We start from the raw sequence: 17734 nt of genomic DNA on the forward strand, positions 1-17734 counted from the left end.
GTTCCTGCCCCACTGGGCTCCTGGACAAATAATGGTTTCAATGCCTGCATCTGGTCTCTGGAATTCTCTGCCCGTTGAAGTGGTGGAGGCTACCTTGCTAAATATTTTTAAGACGCGGGTTGATGGGTTTTTGATAAGAGAGGGGATGAAGGGTTATGGGGAGAGGGCGGGAATGTGGAACTGAGCCACGACAGATCAGCCGTGATCTTATTGAATGGCGGGGCAGGCTCGAAGGGCTAGTTGGCCTACTCCTGCTCCTATTTCTTATGTTCTTATGGTCCAGACGTTTTTTCTGGATGACCTCTGCCATGCGTAGTTTGTAAGATACAAGCCCCATCAAGAGCTTGATCTTGTCCTTCCAGAATACCAGGAACTTACAGTAACTGGCTATACAGTGTTGTGTCCTTTGGAAAGAAAGCAAAGTTTATTAAGGTCCAAAGAGTTTGCACGGGCTCTCAAATTCTTGCTTGATTATTCTCTTTGCAAAGTAAAATCTTCTCACCCCCACCATCAACATACAGTTGGGCAAAATACTGCAGATGTTGGGAATCTGTATTAAAAATAGAAGATCAGCCCGTCTCACAGCATCTATGGAGAGAGAAATAGAGCTAATATTTCAGATCAATGACCTTGGCCAGATTTTCTAACAAAAAAAGTTGCGTAACTTTATTTCCACTGCTTTTCTTTTCTAGTTATTCTTCCCATCATGATGGAACGTCTAGAGAAATATCCATTTATGCAAGTAAGTAGAACCTGTTTCTAAAAATAAAATCCTAATTTACAGTAAAACATCCTGTGCTAAAGGGGAAGAAATATTTTTGAAGAATTATCTAAAACCATGACAGCTACCTTGACCCTCAGTGATATTTTGTAAGCAATATTATAACAATATATGGTTCAGCACAAACATTGTACCTGTTTAAGGGGGTCGGGGGTTAGCTCCGTTGGCTGGTTTATGATGCTGAGCGACCCAACAGCACAGATTCAATTCCCATACCGACTGAGGTTATTCATAAAGGCTGCCGTCTCGGTGTAGCCTCTCTCCTGAGGTGTGGTGATCTCAGGCTAAATCACCACCAGTCAGCTCTCCCCTTTGAGGCAGCTTGTGGTCAACTGGGACTATGGTGACTTTACCTTAGTACCAGCTGTTCACTGTGCCAACAACTTCTGGGGGGATGATTTCCTATCACAAGAAATAGAAATGATACCTATTCTTACTGCTCCTTTTTCCTTCCTTCCACCTTAGGCCAAAGATGCTGACCCTAATTAAGGTGTAGCTCTCCGCCCAAGAGGAGGTCTCCTGTACTTGCCTACCTGTACATTCCCAATGAATAAGCCAATTAGCCAATGTCAGTAGGCTGTTCAGTAGTGAATGGGGTTGACATTGTCTCACCCATCTCTCAGTTATTTGTGAATCCACATTGCTTCTGAAGAGTCAAGACTAGGATCTCCCTAACATTGTTCTTCCTGCCATTATAACCTAGCCAATTTCAAAGCTTTATTGCACCCATCAGCTGGGACTAGCTAACAATATGGCCAGGTTTAATACTTGTCACAAGATAATTATGATGTGCTAAGGCCATTCAGCCCATCTTAAAACATCCATCAAGAAGCTTTATAAATGATTCCCTCAATTGTGACATTTCTAAGAACATGCCTCCACTTTGCTATGTGAAAGTCTGTCCCATATGTTTATCATTCTCTGTGCAAGAAGTATTTCCTGATAATCAATCTCTGGTTTGGCTTTTACTGGTTCGAACTAGTTTTCCTTCGTTTGTCTCCACCTGTCTGATTTGAAGTGATATTTTTAGTTTATTTTTTTTTCTCCATTTCCTTATCAGTCTTGTATACTACAATAAAAAACCTCCTTTCTGGCCTGAAAAACTTTCTCAAGCCTTCTCTTGTAACTCTTGGAAACCCTTGGAAACAAGGGATGAGCCTCACGGCTCTTTCTGCATTGTATCCAATGCTAGAATGTCCACCTTGTTTGTTGGTGATGAGACCTAGATAGGGTGGAATTTTCTCATATTGTTTCAAAGTGTTGGGTCAGATTGAAACCCAGTGTGTAACCTTCCAACTGCACAGCCCAATTTTCACTCCAGATCTCAAGACACTCTGAGTAAAATAAATTACAGGGTGGGATTTCATGGAATTAAATTAAGCTCTGGCGGGATGGGCTAGGGCCTGATGGAGCTGACAAGGCAAGTTCGCAGAGATCGGGACGATCAGCACTGAAGTGGAACTCTCCCCATCCCACTGCACAATACCCCCCACACAATCACCACAGCCTCTCTCTCTTTACTCCCTCCACACAATCATCAGGGGCTCTTCTTCCTCCTCTCCCCGTCCTCACCCCACCACCACCACAGATGTATTGCCAGCATCTCTCTCGTCTGCAAGTCCCCCCTCCTCCCCGCACATAAAGGGAACTCCTCCCACCCGTCCCCCCACCATCCCGGCCATGGGACTCCCCAGAGGGCCTGTCCCTGGAATTGACCCCAGCACAGGTTGGCACTACCCAGACATGCCCCCACCGCCCCCCCCCCCCCCCCCATGCTATACCTACCTTTGCCCACTCCCCAGGATTCCCCTCGACTGAATCTGTTTTTTAAACCCTGTTTATAAATCTCAGTGATGTGAGGTCACATTGACAAGGTTTGAATATTTGATGAGCGGGAAATCATTTGGCAGGGGCAAGCTAATATTAAAATATATGCAATGTGAGAGGTTCTCTCACCCTTTGTGTGTGCATTTATGCATGCGTGTGCGTGTGTGTGTGTGTGTGTGTGTGTGTGTGTGTGTGTTCCACTACATCACCAGTAAGGGGCAGGAAAAATCTCTCCAGAGACAAGAATGTTTCCTGATTCTCTCCAGATGTTCTTTCTGCATTGGCAATCCTGCAGACTGCCAACTTGGGCTCAAAATTGTTCTCCAGATTAAGAACGTAAGAACATAAGAAATAGGAGCAGGAGTAGGCCATCAAGCCCTTCGAGCCTGCCCCGCCATTCAATAAGATCATGGCTGATCTGTCGTGGCTCAGTTCCACATTCCCGCCCTCTCCCCATAACCCTTAATCCCCTCGCTTATCAAAAACCCATCAACCATCGTCTTAAAAATATTTAGCGAGGCAGCCTCCACCACTTCAACAGGCAGAGAATTCCAGAGATTCACCACCCTTTGAGTGAAGAAGTTCCTCCTCAACTCTGTTCTAAACCGTCCCCCCTTTATCTTGAGGCTGTGCCCTCTAGTCCTACTGTCTTTTCTGAGCGGGAAGAGTCTCTCCACCTCTATCCTATCCATCCCATTCATCATCTTATACGTCTCAATGAGATCTCCCCTCATTCTTCTAAACTCTAACGAGTACAAGCCTAGTTTATCCAGCCTCTCCTCATAGCTCAAGCCCCTCAACTCCGGTATCAGCCTAGTAAACCTCCTCTGCACTCCCTCCAAGGCCAAAATATCCTTGCGTAAGTGCGGTGACCAAAACTGCACACAGTACCCCAGCTGCGGCCTCACCAATGCCCTATACAGCTGCAGCAAGACCTCCCTACTTTTATATTCAATCCCCCTCGCTATGAAGGCCAGCATCCCATTCGCCTTCCTGACCACCTGCTGCACCTGCAGGCTGGGTTTTTGCGACTCATGCACAAGGACCCCGAGGTCCCTCTGCACCGTTGCCTGCTGCAGTTTTTCGCCCCGTAAGTAATAGTCCTTCCTACCATTCTTCCTACCAAAGTGGACCACCTCGCACTTGCCAACATTAAATTCCATTTGCCATTTCCTGGCCCATTCGCCCAGCCTATCCAGATCCTTCTGCAGACTCTCCACACCCTCCGCGCAATTTGCCGTTCCACCAATCTTGGTGTCATCAGCAAATTTCGACACCATACACTCGGTTCCCTCCTCCAGATCATCTATATAAATGGTAAATAGCTGAGGCCCCAGCACCGACCCCTGGGGCAGTCCACTAGTCACCAACCGCCAATCCGAATAGCATCCATTAACTCCCACTCTCTGCCTCCTATTTGACAACCAATCCTCTATCCACGCTAACACCCTACCCCCAACTCCATGCCCCCTGACCTTCTGCAATAACCTCTTGTGAGGTACCTTGTCAAACGCCTTCTGAAAATCAAGAAAGACCACATCCACCGGCTCTCCTCTATCCACCGCCCTAGACACATCCTCATAGAACTCCAATAAATTTGTCAGACTCGACTTCCCCTTAACGAAACCATGCTGCGTCTGCTCTATCAAGCAATTCCCCTCAAGATACCTCGCTATTTCCTCCTTGATGACGGATTCCAACATTTTACCTACAACAGACGTTAAACTAACCGGCCTATAATTCCCTGCCTTTTGCCTGCCACCCTTCTTAAACAACGGTGTAACATTAGCCGTTTTCCAATCTTCTGGCACTTCCCCGGAATCCAGCGACGTTTGGAAAATAACCACCAAGGCATCCACTATCACCTCCGCCATTTCTTTCAGAACCCTCGGATGCATTCCATCCGGTCCTGGGGACTTGTCCACAATCAGTCCCTCCAGTCTGTCCAGCACCGCCTCTGTAGTAACAATAATGTCATTGAGACCCTCCAGTCCTGCAACCTTTCCATCGCTAACACCCGGCAAATTATTCACGTCCTCCTCCATGAAGACTGAAGCAAAAAAGTTATTCAAGACCTCAGCCATTTCCCCATCCCCTACCACTAAGTCCCCCCTCTCATCCTCTAAGGGTCCCACGTTCACCCTAGCCAGCCTCTTCCTTTTTATATATTTATAAAAACTCTTGCTATCCTTTTTTATATTAAGCGCTAGCCCAGCTTCATAGTTTCTCCTACCCTTCTTTATCAACTTCTTTGTCAATCTTTGTTGACATTTAAACCTCTCCCAATCCTCCTCTCGCCCACTACTCTTAGCTACTCTAAACGCCTCCGCTTTTAATTTAACACTTTCCTTCACCTCCTTCGTTACCCACGGCTTATTACCACTCCTCCTACGGTCCTTTTTAACCATCGGAATAAATTTCTGCTGAGCACCAAGAAAGATCTCCTTAAAGATCCTCCACTGCTCCTCAGCAGACCTACCTTCCAACGCGCTCCCCCAGTCAACATTCGCCAATTCTTCTCTCATCCTACCGTACTCCCCTCTGTTCAAACAAAGGACGCGCGTCCGGGAACCCACTTTCTCCTCCTCCATCTGCACCAGAAACTCCACCATACAATGATCACTCTCCCCAAGAGGATCCTTCACCACAAGGTCCCTAATTCTACCCGCCTCATTATTAGAGATACAGTTGTCCATTGCTCTATAAAAAGTGCTTACTACCATAACTTGTACTCTACTGTTTGTACGTGCAGTTGAACATTTGTTGATTGCCGCTATCTGTTGGTTGGGTGTGTTTATTGGGAAACAGTATGTGCAGTTTTGCCTATTTAGCCAGCATTAACATGCGCTGTGCGTTCATGCAATATGACTAAGGTAAATTCAGAAGTCTCACAACACTAGGTTAAAGTCCAAAAGGTTTATTTGGTATTGTGGGCTTTTGGAGCACTGCTCCTTCAAGAGGTGAGTGGATGAAACTCTGGTGAGTGGATGAAATTCCACTCAGCTGATGAAGGTGCGGTGCTCCAAAAGCTCATGGTACCAAATAAACCTGTTGGACTTTAACCTGGTGTTATGAGACTTTTTACTGTGTCCACCCCAGTCCAATGCTGGCATTTCCACATCAAGGTAAATTTAGACCAGGGAAGACTCGTTTGATGAAATGGACAGTGTCTGCCTTTTGTTTTTCAAAATTGTTTGGAGAATTCTAAAATTCATCATTGAAAGAGCTGATGCCCTAGACTCATAGAGTAGAATACACTCAGAGAAACACCATGCGAAAGGGGCTGTTCAGTCCTCGGCCTGACCATCCTTGAAATAAAGAAGCCAGTTTTTATGTCTTAATTTCCCTGAGGCAAAATGGAGATGACACAAGCTGATGTAAATCGTTGTGCGCTTTCAGAAAAGATTCCTGTTAAGGATTTGCAAGATTCGAGAACTGAATGTTCAGTGTTGTTTAGACCAAAAGTGACATGTTGTGCAACAGAACATGAGTCAAGCATTAGTTGGAGAATTTGTTAGTTAAATAAGTGACATGCACCTCAGAAACCAACAGGCAAGCAAGCAGGAAAATCTCTTGTTAGGTTAGTGGAAAGGATTTTCTTTTAAAAGATAAACTTAAAGTTTTAAAACATAGTTTCTTCTCTTAGTCCTGGTTGAAACAACTTCACGATCTGCTGTGTGAAGCTTGTCCTTGGGACCTGTGCCAAATAGACTAAAGTAAACTTGTCAGATTCATTGAGGCCACAGGGGATGTATTTGGACATGGGCGGAGGTACAAAGTGGACGGTATGCTCGTTACACAGTTCACATCCACTCCCCACCCTAATTCTCTCCCCCATTGACTTCAGTTGGACCGAATATTGCTGTGTAAGGTGTGATTCTTCCTTTTTTTTTTAATTCATTCGTGGGATGTGGGCATCAGTATTTATAGCTGTGGATCTCGGAGTTACAGATCAAGTAAGCACAGAAGATTTCCTTCCCTAAAGGGAGGACATTAGTGAACATGATGGGTTTTTATGACACTTGATTCGTGGACATCACTTTTCCAGATATTTTAAAAATTGAATTCAAATTTCTTCATCCTCTGTGGTGGAATTTGAATCCGGGTCCCCAGAGCATTATCCGGGCCTCTGGATTACTAGTCCAATGACAATACCACTGCACCACCACCTCCCCCTGGGTCCCTGCTTAAAGTCCAATCTCACCCCCTTCATAGCTCTTGGCGATTCCAGCAATCATCACCTGTCAGATATGTAAAATCACAGTTCAGCTGTAGGTGTTGTTGACATAGAACTAAACACTATAGATAATGTGGAGGTGCTGGCGCTGGACTGGGGTAGGCACAGTCTCAGTGACTTACCTGATGAAGGAGCAGCGCTCCGAAAGCTGGTGATACCAAATAAACCCGTTAAACTTTAACCTGGTGCTGTGAGACTTTTTTTTTACTGTAAGTACTACAGAAGCAGTTTAACTGACATGAGGTATTGGGACATTTGGCCCAAGGAGAGACTCTGCCTGATTATTATTTACCGCTTCTTAGGACTGACTCATTGTTTGTGGCCAAAACTACTATCTCCCTAGATACTGACTGTTTTCTCATTAGAATAATGCAAATCATAAAGTGATGCAGTGTTTAAAATGTTAATGGAATGGGACTGTTTCTAATAATTGATGGGCTAAGAATGAGGGGCCATAGACACAGGATTAAGTGAAAGAAATTTCAAAGAGAGGGCAGGACAACCTTCTTGGAGACAGGTGTGAAATGTTCACCTCCAGGATGAGTGCTTTAGGCATAATAGATTTCTGCACTCAAAATTAGATTGCCTGCGTGCATTAATTAAAGTGATTGAAGGGAACAGATTGGGTATGCCGATTGGTTGGATTGAATGGCCTGTTTCTGCGTTGTAATCTCTGTGTATTTACCTCCGCTTGGGTGTGGCCCCCACCCCCCCCGCCCCCGATTTGTTATTCTCACTTCACATTTCCTCTGGTGTAGAAGCAACCAGGCTTCACTGATTGGATTCCTGTGGCTGTACACCTGAAGTTGAGAATTCGTCAGCCGGGAAGACACTTTGTGACACGTGTCATTAGTTTCATCAAACTGTATCGCTGTGATAGCGACAGCCCGGCGTTTCCTGTCCAGTAATTTGCAGGGAAAGGCACCTTGTTGGGGCCCATCAGTTTTTCATTTTGACCTGAGTCTGCCACCTAATGAAATACTTTGTCCCGGCGAATCTGCGAAATGAACATGTTTTTCTCCCTTCGCGTCTTGCCTTGTGCTTATGTTTGTTTTTTCTTGTTTGTAGAGGATTAAGTTTCTTCATGCACCGATGCAAGTGATGCTGGTTGGATGCTTGTAAGTAGGAGCACTTATCACTTTTAAAAGCCCTGTCTTGTCTCTCATGTAAATTGTGTGCTGGGGATAGAACCTCCACGGTTGACCTGTGCACAAATCACACCCTTGAGGCAAAGCTTTTTTTCCTTCTGAAAGAAACAAAGAAAATAACAGCCCAGGAACAGGTCCTTTGGCCCTCCCAAGCCTGCACTGACCATCCTGTCCCACTGAACTAAAACCCCCACCCTTCCAGGGATCATATCCCTCTACTCCCATCCTATTCCTGTATTTGTCAAGACGTTCCTTAAAAGTCACTATTGCATCTGCTTTCATTACCTCTTCCGGCAGCGAGTTCCAGGTAGCCACCACCCTCTGTGTAAAAAAAAACTTGCCTCGTACATCTCATAGAGTAATAGAGGTTTACAACATGAAAACAGGCCCTTCAGCCCAACTTGCTCATGCACCCCTTTTTTTTATTAACCCCTAAGATAATCCCAATGGCCCATATCCCTCTATACCCATTATACCCATGTTAACCCTCTAAATGCTTTCTAAGGAACAAAATTGTACTCACCTCTACTACTACCTCTGGCAGCTTGTTCCAGATACTCACCACCCTCTGTGGACACTTTTGTATCTCCTTTAAACTTTGCCCCTCGCACCTTAAACCTATGCCCTCTAGTAATCGACTCTTCCACTCTGGGGGAAAAAGCTTCTGACTATCCACTCTGTCCATGCCCCTCATAATCTTGTAGACTTCTATCAGGTTGCCTCTCAACCTCCATCTTTCCAGTGAGAACAAACTAAGTTTCTCCAACCTCTTCTCTTGGCTAATACCCTCCGTGCCAGGCAACATCCTGGTAAATTTTTTCTCCTGGATGTTCCACTCATTTGCTCATCACCGACTGAAAAATCTGCCATCATACTATGGATGATGGTGGCACGGTGGCACAGTGATTAGCACTGCTGCCTCACAGCGCCAGGGACCCAGGTTCGATTCCTGGCTTGGGTCACTGTCTGTGCGGAGTCTGAATGTCCCCGTGTCTGCATGGCTTTCCCCAGGGTGCTCCAGTTTCCTCCCACAGTCCAAAAGACGCGCTAATTAGGTGAATTGCTCATGCTAAATTCTCCCTCAGTGTACCTGAGCAAGTGCCGGAATATGGCGACTAAGGGATTTTCACAGTAACTTCATTGCAGCTGGAGTACTGTGTGCAGTTTTGGTTGCCGCACTTGCGCAAGGATATTTTGGCCTTGGAGGGAGTGCAGAGGAGGTTCACTAGGCTGATACTGGAGTTGAGGGGGTTGAGCTATGAGGAGAGGCTGAATAGACTGGGCTTGTACTCGTTAGAGTTTAGAAGGATGAGGGGGGATCTCATTGAGACATATAAGATGATGAAAGGGATGGATAGGGTAGAGGTGGAGAGGTTCTTCCTGCTCAGAAAGGACAGCAGGACTAGAGGGCACAGCCTCAAGATAAGGGGGGGGCAGTTTAGAACAGAGTTGAGGAGGAACTTCTTCACTCAAAGGGTGGTGAATCTCTGGAATTCTCTGCCCGTTGAAGTGGTGGAGGCTGTCTCGCTAAATATATTTAAGACGCGGGTAGATAGATTTTTGTAGGCAAGGGGATTAAGGGTTATGGGGAGAAAGCGGGAAAGTGGAACTGAGCCACTTCAGATCAGCCAGGATCTTACTGAATTGCGGGGCAGGCTCAAAGGGCTAGATGGCCTACTCCTGCTCCTATTTCTTATGTTCTTAATGTAAGCCGACTGAACATTAATTCGTATTAATAAATAAACTTAATGTTTTAAAAACCACTTTAAAAACCATTTCTTGATGTATTCAAAAGTGGTAACTTGGTGCAGTTTGAAACCAGCTGAAAGCTAATAGCGCAGAAATTGAGCATTTCTAATCACAATGTCAGTCCTCCTCCACCTGTAAATAATCTGAATTTAATTCACTAGAAATAGCTTTTTAAAAACATATAGTACCATTTGCGAGTTATATTGGGTACAAAGTCAGTTTCTTGGCAAACCTTTAAAGGAATATGTTCAAAGATTATCTAAAACATGTCTATCAATGTCCTTCTGCCCAAAGAAACAATTTTGTGTTTGGAACCTTCTCGAGAACAAGCCAACAGGCACAGTAAATGAAACTCCCAGTGCTGTTTAACTTACCCTGCACATGTGGCTTGTGCTGTAGATGGGGCTGGTTTTCACGTGAGTTTGAAAATCCAACGCAGCTTGATTTGTGCTTAAACCTTTGCCATCTTTTGTCTGAGTTACGCCAATCTTGGACAAATTGCTCCAAGACTACCAGTGCAATTGAGCTGTTTGACCCATCCAGGACAAAGCAACCCTACTTGATTGTCACCACAAACCTTAATTCCCTCCACCACCGACACACAGTGGCAGTAGTATGTACCATCTACAAGATGCACTGCAGGAATCACCGAGGCTCAATAGACAGCACCTTCCAAACCCATGACTGCTACCATCTAGAAGAATAATGGAAGCAGATATCAGGAAATACCAACAGCTGAAAGTTCCTCTCCAAGCCACTCACCATCCTGACTTGGTAATATATCACTGTTCCTTCGCTGTCGCTGGGTCCAAATCCTGGAATGCCCTTCCTAACAGTGCTGTTGATGTACCTACACTACATGAACTGCAGCGTTTCAGGAAGGCAGCTCACCACCACCTTCTTGAGGCAATAAGGGATGGGCAATAAATGCTGGTCTAGCCAGCAACGCTCACATTTTTTAAAAAATTCATTCATGGACATGGGCGTCACTGGCTGGCCAGCATTTATTGGCCCTCCCTACTTGCCCTTGTTCAGAGGGCAGTTGAGAGTCAACCATATTGCTGTGGCTCTGGAGTCACGTGTAGACCAGACCAGGTAAGGACAGCAGATTTCCTTCCCTAAAGGACATTAGTGAACTAGATGGGTTTTTCCGACAATCGACAATGATTTCATGGTCATCAACAGATTCTTAATTCCAGATTTTTTTAAATTGAATTCAAATTCCACCGTCTGCTGTGGTGGGATTTGAACCGGGGTCCCTAGATCATTACCTGAGTTTCTGGATTAATAGTCTGGCGATAATACCACTAGGCCATCACCTCCCCTGAAAAAGTGAATTTTGAACCTCTCTTCCCCTATAGCTAAAGAAACATGACAAGTTATTGTTTAATCTTCTCCTTCCATTCTCTTCTCTTCCTTATTTAAGTGCCATTTTCCTCATGTGACCTACAAGCTATTTGAATGGCTTCTTCTGCTTCTCCATCTTATGGTCTAAAGGTCATCACAATTGAATCCAATCTTGTCCTCGTCTCTTTACAATGGTGATCGGATCCTGCAGCCCCACCCAGGTTTTTCAACAGAAAATCTCCCCTATAATTCTGTAGTTACAATTTTGTGGATAGTCCTTTCTGCTCCACGCAGGCTGGTTACAGTCTGGGTGTTGGTTTTACGCGGCGACTGAAAACCTACCAAAATCAGCATCAGCTGTGGATCTTGGCTGGATAGTCTTGTCTTTTGGCTGCCTCCTGCTTCTCACTCATGCACAGTCATCTCGTTCTCAGGAATCGCAAAAGAATCTGTCCTGGAATTTGCAAACAAGAGAAGGCCATTCAGCCCCTTGAGTCTGATTCGCCATTCAGTGAAATCATGGCTTATCTTCGCGCTAATCTGATGGACTGAATTGTGGAGGGGGGGCAGGGGGTGGCATATTGCTGGTCCCCTCCGGTGAAAATACTGGACACCAGCCAACCGGCGCTAAACAAGGCCACCCCACAGCAGTGACATGAACAAGTGAGAGCTCTGCTTCTCAGTGGAAGGAAGTCCCAAACACGGGAGCTGCCAGCCAGTTGGATTGGCAAGCAGCTCTAGCAGTCCCAGCAGCACTGGAACTCTGTTGCTGATGCGACAGAGTGAAGAGGACGTGGCCGCCAGCGAAGAGGACATGGCCATCAGTGAGAGTTAAGTCTGCGTTTTCGGATGGTGAAGGATCGGGTAGCTCAGGGAAGGAGATGAGAGGAATCAGGGGTTTGGAGACCAGGCAAAGAGGACCAAGTTGGGGGCCTGGGGTTCGCGGGGTGGGGGTTGGCTTGTCCCCAATATGCAGAAGACATTCCCCAAAGGACATAACCACCATTCCTCCTCATTTACTTACAAAATGACCTGCCAGCTCCTGCCCTCTTACCAATGCCAACCATACCATGGCATAGGCAGCATATTATATGGGTTAATTGGTTTGGTAACAAACTCAATTGGCTGTTAGTCGTCTATTTAAGAATTGCGTGTTATGGGTGACAGCTTGGCAGTTGGCAGGAAGGTGCTTGGCTTGTCACCCTTGTGTTTTACATGTTAGTGGCGTGTGTTCTTGTAGCTGTAAACATGTTACAATAATGTTTGTGTTGTGCAGCCAGCAGTCTTTGAGAATTTATTGAAACTATGCCAAGCTGACAACTCAAAATACATGGTGGTGAGAGTGAGAAAAATGTTATTAGAGAAGTCCCTACTCCTACAAGAGCATTTTGAGAGAGTCATAGGCCTAAATCAGGCTGAAGCATAGCCAGAACGGTACAGGAGATTTGCTAGATTTTGCTCTGCATTGGGGCTTGCATCAGAACCAGACTGTGAAACCTATCTTGTTTTATTCATCCGTGGGACATGGGCATCACTGGCCAGCCAGTGAACAAATAAAATTACACATAGGAACAGGCCTTTCGGACCTCCAAGCCTGCATCGACCATGCTGCCCGACCGAACTAAAAGCCCCTATCTTTCCGGGGACTGTATCCCTCTATTCCCATCCTATTCATATATTTGTCAAGACGCTCCTTAAATGCAGTTGCTGTCTAGAAGGTGGTGGTGAGCTGCCATCTGGAGCGCTGCTGTCCAACAGTGCTGTTAGGGAGGGGATTTCAGGATTTTGACCCAGCGACTTGCGAAGGAATGGTGATATATTTCCTAATCAGGATGATGAGCAGCTTGGAGGGGAACTTGCAGATGGTGGTATTCACATGTATCTGCTGTCATTGTCCTTCCAGATGGAAGTGGTTGAGGGTTTGGAAGGTGCTGACTAAGGATCTTTGGTGAATTGCTGAAGTACATCTTGTTGACAGTACACTGCTACTATCGATGGTGGAGGGAATGGATGTTTGTGGATCTGATGGGCTGCTTGTCTTGGATGTTGTCAAGCTTCTTGAGTGTTGTTGGAGCTGCATCCATCCAGGCAAGTGGAGAGTATTCCATCACACTCCTGACTTGTGCCTTGTAGATTGTGGATAGGCTTTGGTGATTTACTCGCCGCAGTATTCCTAGATTCTGACCTGCTGTTGTAGCCACTATGTTTATGTGGTGAGTCCAGTTGAGTTTTGGGTCAACGGTAACGCAAGGGCAATGGATTCAGTGACACTATTGAATATCAAGGGGCAGCGGTTAGAATGTCTTTTGTTGATGACCATTACCAACCATTCTGATACTTGTGTGGTGTGAATATTATTTGCCACTTGTCAACCTAAGCCAGAATATTGTCCAGATCTTGTTGCATTTAAACATGGACAGCTTCAGTATCTGAGGAGTCATGAACGGTGCTGAACATTGTGCAGTCATCGACAAACATCCCCACTTCTGACCTTACGACAGAGTGGAAAAGGCATTGAAGTGTTAAGTCATCCATGGTTATATTAAATGAAGGAGCAGACTCAATGGGCTGAATGATAGACTCATGTTCCTGGTACATCTTTATGCACAATGGATGACTGTGCAGATAACATCCTAGTTATCCTACAGATCCATGAGGATTGTTGCATTAGAGACGTATTTCAATCTCTGCAAGAACATTATCGTGGAATACACAAAGCTCAACAAATGGAGACATGGGGAAAGCATTGACTCATTTACTAATGATTTGTATTAATTAGCAAAAGCCTGCGTATGGTGTCTGAAAGAGAAACAAGTTTGTGACAGTAGTTTTGGAGCAGTGGATGATGTATTGTCAGATTATTTGCAATCACAAAATGACATGAAACTCATGAAGGCAATTGAGTTAGGTAGAAAAACTGAGATCAGCAGGCAAGACCAACTGATAGAGAAAGAGAGAGTCCAAATCTCAAGAAACAGATACAGTTCAATACTTTGGATATAAAAAAGGAAAATAGAATGAAAGGGACAGATGCAACAAGACAAACTGTTGAGACAGCCCAGGCTAGCAGTTGCTGCGTAACAAAGAAGAGACATAGGCATGGGGGATTATCTTGCCAAAGACAGGCAATGCCATTGGTGTAAAAAGATGGGACATTTTCACAAAGTGTCAAAGTAGAAAAAATGGGCAGATACTCAAGAAGGGAAGGTTTTACATAGGAACAGAGTCCATGAAGAAGATTCACAAGATTTTGAGACGTGGGGAGATTAAAGAATTGAGTAGAAATGATTGGAGTGCAGAAATCCTGGCAATAGGTCACAAGATACTCTTTCAGATTAGGTACTGGAATGGACGTTTGCTTTTTCAGATGTTGAACCATCCTGCAGAAAGCTACATTGACCAAGACCAGTTAAAGGTTCTGGAAGAATAACATCCACTCTAAAGCACAAAGAGAAAGTAATTACTGAGTATTGTATGTAATTCAAGATCAGAGTTGTTCAGTCTTTGGTAGAAAGGCATGTTTGGAGTTGAATCTAATTTGCAAGTAAGAAGAAATAACTAGCGGTGAACATCAATTGGGAGAGTTCAGAGTTGAATTCTCAAAGTTGTTTCCAAGATTGGGTAAGTTGAAAATGACGAGTCATAGAACACTCAGCTCACAAGTGAAACCAACGTGTGAAACCAACACACCCAGAAAGGTTCTTCCAAAGGTATAGAATGAGATGAACAAGGTGGTAAGACAAGGAGTAATTTCACCCGTAAAAAAGCCAATAAGTTAATGCACAGGGATGGTAATGGTTCCAAAGCCAAAAGCTTCCATAAGAGTATATATTGACCCCACACCACTCGGTAAAACTGTGGAAAGAGAGGTCTATGCAATGGTAGATGGGAGCTTGACTAAATTCTGGAAGATCTCATTATTCTCTAAACTAGTATATCCACTATTAGTGGATTCTGGCAAATGTCACCTAGAAGAGGAGCTCATGTTTCTCATGATTTTCATAGCACCATTCCGAAGGTTTAGTTTTAACTGGTTACTCTTTGGAATAACAACAACACGGAGACCTTTCGAAGTACAATGTCAAATCTCTTAGAAGACTTGCAAGGAGTTGTTTACCATATGGATGATGTGTTGACACATGAGTCCACTCAAACAGAGCATGGCACGAGAGTGAGAGCAGTGTTGAGGAGACAACAAGAGGCAAGATTGACACTGAACAGTAAATGTAAGTTTTCACAACCAACAGTCAGGTTTCTAGGTCCCATAGTGAGTGAATCAGGAGTAAAGGTTGATCCAGGGCAATAAAAGAATATCTAGCTCCAAGGAACATTTCAGAGTTACAAAGGTTCACGGGAATGATGAATCAAGTGGGAAATTTTCTAAAAATTTAACAGCGCTATACCAGCCAATATGCTAGTTGTTAACACCAAGTGTTAAGAAGAGGCACATCACAAATCATTTGAACAAACTAAGAAGAGACTGATGTTATCAGATATTATTACACCATGATTCTGCAGTTACCTACCAATTATTGTAGTGGACACACCGTCTATAGGATTGGAGACAGCATCTTTTCAGGTACAGAGAGGTGGAAAATACATTCCTGTCTATTACAGATTAACGTTAACAAATACAGAGAAGGGATGTGCGGTAATCAAAAAGGAAACATCAACAGCTACGTGACCATAGAGAAATTTGCTGACTACGTCTTGGGTTTTCACGTTATGATAAAAACGGACCTTTAGACACTACTGAGTACGAAAGAACTTACAGCAATATCATCAGGAGTTCCAAAAGCCTGGTCAACTCCAATTGGTTGAGGTTTTACCATGGGATTATGCCTGAATGTGTCCTTCCCACTTACAGTGGATAGGGCCCTGAGTATGAATAGTGAGCATAAGTGAGCCACGTTGTGAACCTGACTGATAACCTTCAATTGGTCATTAGTATAATTCTCAGCACACATGGGATTGTTCAGCAAGTGATGTCCAATTGTGGAATCATGTCTATTGTTGGACATGATGTTCAGAGTTTTGCAGTGGCTTAACGATAGCATTGTGTTGGACTTGCCTTTTTTTTTTAAACACAAGTTTGGAGGATAACTGGTGCATCTTCCAAGCAGGACCTTGACCAGAGTCCACTTACCAGCAATCAGCAGTTTTTTTTTAATGAAGTAGAAATCGTCGATCGATTCCTTTGAAATTTGGTATTTTTGCATCTGTCCTGGTAAGTGCACGATGAAAAGCTTTGACGGCTAGTCACTTTTTCAGCAGTATTAAAGAAAGACTATCATTTACGTAGCTCTCATCTTGACCATCACATATCCCAAAGTGTTTTACAGCCAGTGAAGTATGTTATGATGTGTAATCACTGTTGTAATGAAGGAAACATCAGATCCAGTTTGCACACAGCACACTCCCACACGCAGCATTGTGATAATAAGCAAATATTTGACAGACTCAAATATAAATATTGGCCAGAACACCATTCACCTGTGAGAACAGACAGCTTCTGTTAGACAAGGTGGCACAGTGACACTGTGGTTAGCACTGCTGTCTCACCGTGCTGGGGACCTGGGTTTGATTCCTGGATTGGGTCACTGTCTATGTGAAGTTTGCACGTTCTCTCCTGTCTGTGTGGGTTTCCTCCGGGTGCTCCAGTTTCCTCCCACAGTCCAAAGGTGTGCAGGTTAGGTGGATTGGCTATGTCAAGTTGCCCCTCAGTATCAGGGGGGGCTAGCTGAGGCAAATGCATGGGGTTATGGGGATAGGGCCTGGGTGGAATTGTGGTCGGTGCAGACCCAATGGGCTGAATGGCCTCCTTCTACACTGTAGGGATTCTAAGTCTCGGTTTAACATATCCCAAGATAACACGTCAGTGCCCCCTCACTGACTGGAGTGTCAGCTTAGAACTTTATGCTCAAGTAATTAGAGTTGATCTTGACCTTCTGACCCAGGCACTGAGCCACATCCAGTCCAGATCGGCGGAAGGGTAGCTGGTTCCCTTCACTCAGACAAACATCAACCACTTAGTTTTTATTAGGACAGCTCAGTGGCTTTTATGGTCATTTTATTTCCTGTTGCCAGCCCGCAACTGACCCAATTTCTAATGTGGGGCTTCAACTCCTGACCTCTGGCTTGTTAAACCAGTACCATAATGACTATATAAAAATGTTAAAGATGATAGATTGCCTGGAAAATTTGAAAGCCTTGTTTGAATCAGTTACAGATGACAAAAGCCTTGTCCAAATATAATTCAACAACGTCAGCAGTGTGGTAGATCTTTGCATTCACACTATTGGTGATTTGTGTTTATTTCAAACACTTTCTTCTTCTTCCGTTTCTCGCTTTGCGGTCTCATCCTAAAAGCATGTTGTGTCCTTGTGGGGGTAACCAAATGGAGATTTAATAATGTGTGATCCTTGGATGATGATCATCCTTACAGCTCCTCCAGCCTGTTTGCCATTCAGTTAGTTCTTATCGGATCTATATCTGAACCCTGTGCACCTGTGCTGCTTCCGTAACCCTTAATAATCTTACCAGAACTTTCAGTTTTCACCCCAGCCTAAACTGGATTGTTAGGGAGAAAGTTTTAGGTTTCCGTTGTGTGAAGAAGTGCTTCCTGATTTTAAGATTATGCCGTTT

At 44.5% G+C, this 17734-nt stretch overlaps 1 protein-coding gene across 9 annotated transcripts in view; it reads left to right on the forward strand.

Annotated features, from left to right (window-relative positions):
* Window positions 1-17734, forward strand: part of sfxn2 (sideroflexin 2) — a 125232-nt gene that overhangs the window by 62433 nt on the left and 45065 nt on the right. For all 9 annotated transcript variants that reach the window (XM_080205914.1, XM_080205916.1, XM_080205915.1 and 6 more), the window contains 2 exons: window positions 693-742; window positions 7914-7963. In XM_080205914.1, the coding sequence (XP_080062040.1) occupies window positions 693-742; window positions 7914-7963 (100 nt within the window). The remainder of the gene's footprint in view (window positions 1-692; window positions 743-7913; window positions 7964-17734) is intronic.

The sequence above is a fragment of the Carcharhinus amblyrhynchos genome, chromosome 17 (genome assembly GCF_965287045.1).
Source record: "Carcharhinus amblyrhynchos chromosome 17, sCarAmb.v2.hapA, whole genome shotgun sequence".
Taxonomy (NCBI): domain Eukaryota; kingdom Metazoa; phylum Chordata; class Chondrichthyes; order Carcharhiniformes; family Carcharhinidae; genus Carcharhinus; species Carcharhinus amblyrhynchos.